At 32.8% G+C, this 1,788-nt stretch overlaps 1 protein-coding gene across 1 annotated transcript in view; it reads right to left on the bottom strand.

The window, feature by feature from the left end:
• LOC110288803 (zinc finger protein 844-like) overlaps window positions 1–1,788 on the bottom strand; it is an 8,729-nt gene that overhangs the window by 1,046 nt on the left and 5,895 nt on the right. The window contains 2 exon segments of the mRNA XM_029473893.1: window positions 4–332; window positions 1,607–1,667. Coding sequence (XP_029329753.1) covers window positions 4–332; window positions 1,607–1,667 — 390 coding nt within the window.

The raw sequence follows: 1,788 nt of genomic DNA on the forward strand, positions 1-1,788 counted from the left end.
TATGTGTTCTTTTATGCCTTAGAAGATCACTATGATATGCAAAGGCTTTACAACAGTGGCTACATTCATAGGGCTTCTCTCTAGTATCTGTTCTTTTATGGCTTTGCAGATGGCTGTTGCATGCACAGGCTTTACCAAGTGTGTTACAGTCACAGCGTTTATCCCCTGCGCGTGTTCTTCTATGCATTTGAACACCAGTATAAAGTCCAAAGGCTCCAGTAAGAATTCCTTTATATATCTGAGCATGATTGTGACTTGAAAGCACTTCATTACATTGCACACTTTCATAGCTTTTCTCTCCAGTATGAGTTCTGTCTTCCATTTGAAGATGCCTGGACATACAAAATCGTTAGCATTTTGCATATATTCAGAAATTTTCTCTACATTATAAATTCTTTTNTGCCTGTAGATGCAATTGTCACTTTTGAAAGGTTTACCCATGTATTATAGTAATGAATATTTTTATATGTATGAATCAATTTACAGTGTTTTCTAAATGGAAATAGAAATCAGGTATAATAAGCATTCATCACTTTGTTTGTATCCATGGTGTTTTCTTTCATTATGGGTTTCATTAAATATTTGAAGATAATGGTAATTGTAAAAGCATTTATATCATGGCTCACATTCATGGCAATCTTTTCTTATATGGGCTTTTTCACATACTTAACAAAACCTGCAAGCACTCAGAGATTTACAACAATGACTGCATTCATAAATTTTCTTGTAGATTAAGCCGTATTATAGTTGGACAGTGAACCAGTAAAAAACAGAAAATTTCTACATTACTAATACTCCTGGGAATCTTTTTAGTGTGTTTGTTTATTTACTCCTAATGAAGTTGGAAAATCAATTAACTGTAAAATCATATCTTGTTCAACAAATATACTCTAAGTGGCGATAACAAGATATCTTCTAGCTGTCTTTGGAGAAAAAGACATTCAGTGTTTCTGTCAATATCTTTAATAAATAGGGCCTGAATCCTTTATATAAGAGATAGATAGATAGATAGATAGATAGATAGATAGATAGATAGATAGATAGACAGATATGTGCCTTATAATATACCTATGAAAGGTACAAGAACAAATAAAATGGAAAAACATTACATTCACAAATTTGAATTTTTATTCTCCGGAGTCATGTGAGGTATTTTATTAATCTTTCTATTCAACTTTCTCAATCCTCATAAACGTCCACTATCAGTAAACTTAAGCACCTTTCTACAAGTACATGAGTTACGTATGTGTCACTGTGAACCATTTATTTATGAGAAGTTTCTGGATATAAACATATCATATGATCAAAGTGTATACTTTTTTGCAATATCTAAGAAGTATAAGACTAAACCGAGTGGCAAGTCTGCATTTTAGTGCCAATGGGGCTGTGCTTGAAATATTTCTATCTGTTAAGGCAGTATTGGACATTAAAGAATGCCCTGCCAACTGAAATAGAGTACATGACATAGGGGTAAATGCATTTGTGAGAATTTAATACTCAGAATCTTATGCTTATTTACATACACTGTTGCCTCGAACTAAAATGTCAAGAACTCATGAAGATTTCTTCTGAGGCACATTTGGATCAGCATGTAAATAAAAATTACCTTCCACTTCTTCTAGAAGTTTGAGAATTTTCTTCATTACTATGGTCTTCCCAATAAGAGTCTAAAACATAGTACCAGAAAATGTATGATGTATTATTGGAATTGAGGCAAAGTTTAANGTATTATCTTCAGTGAACCTTAGAACCATGTCTGACTCATTCACCTCATTCTTCCTTCTCAAT

This window comes from Mus caroli, unplaced genomic scaffold, assembly GCF_900094665.2.
Source record: "Mus caroli unplaced genomic scaffold, CAROLI_EIJ_v1.1 scaffold_11228_U2_1, whole genome shotgun sequence".
NCBI lineage: Eukaryota > Metazoa > Chordata > Mammalia > Rodentia > Muridae > Mus > Mus caroli.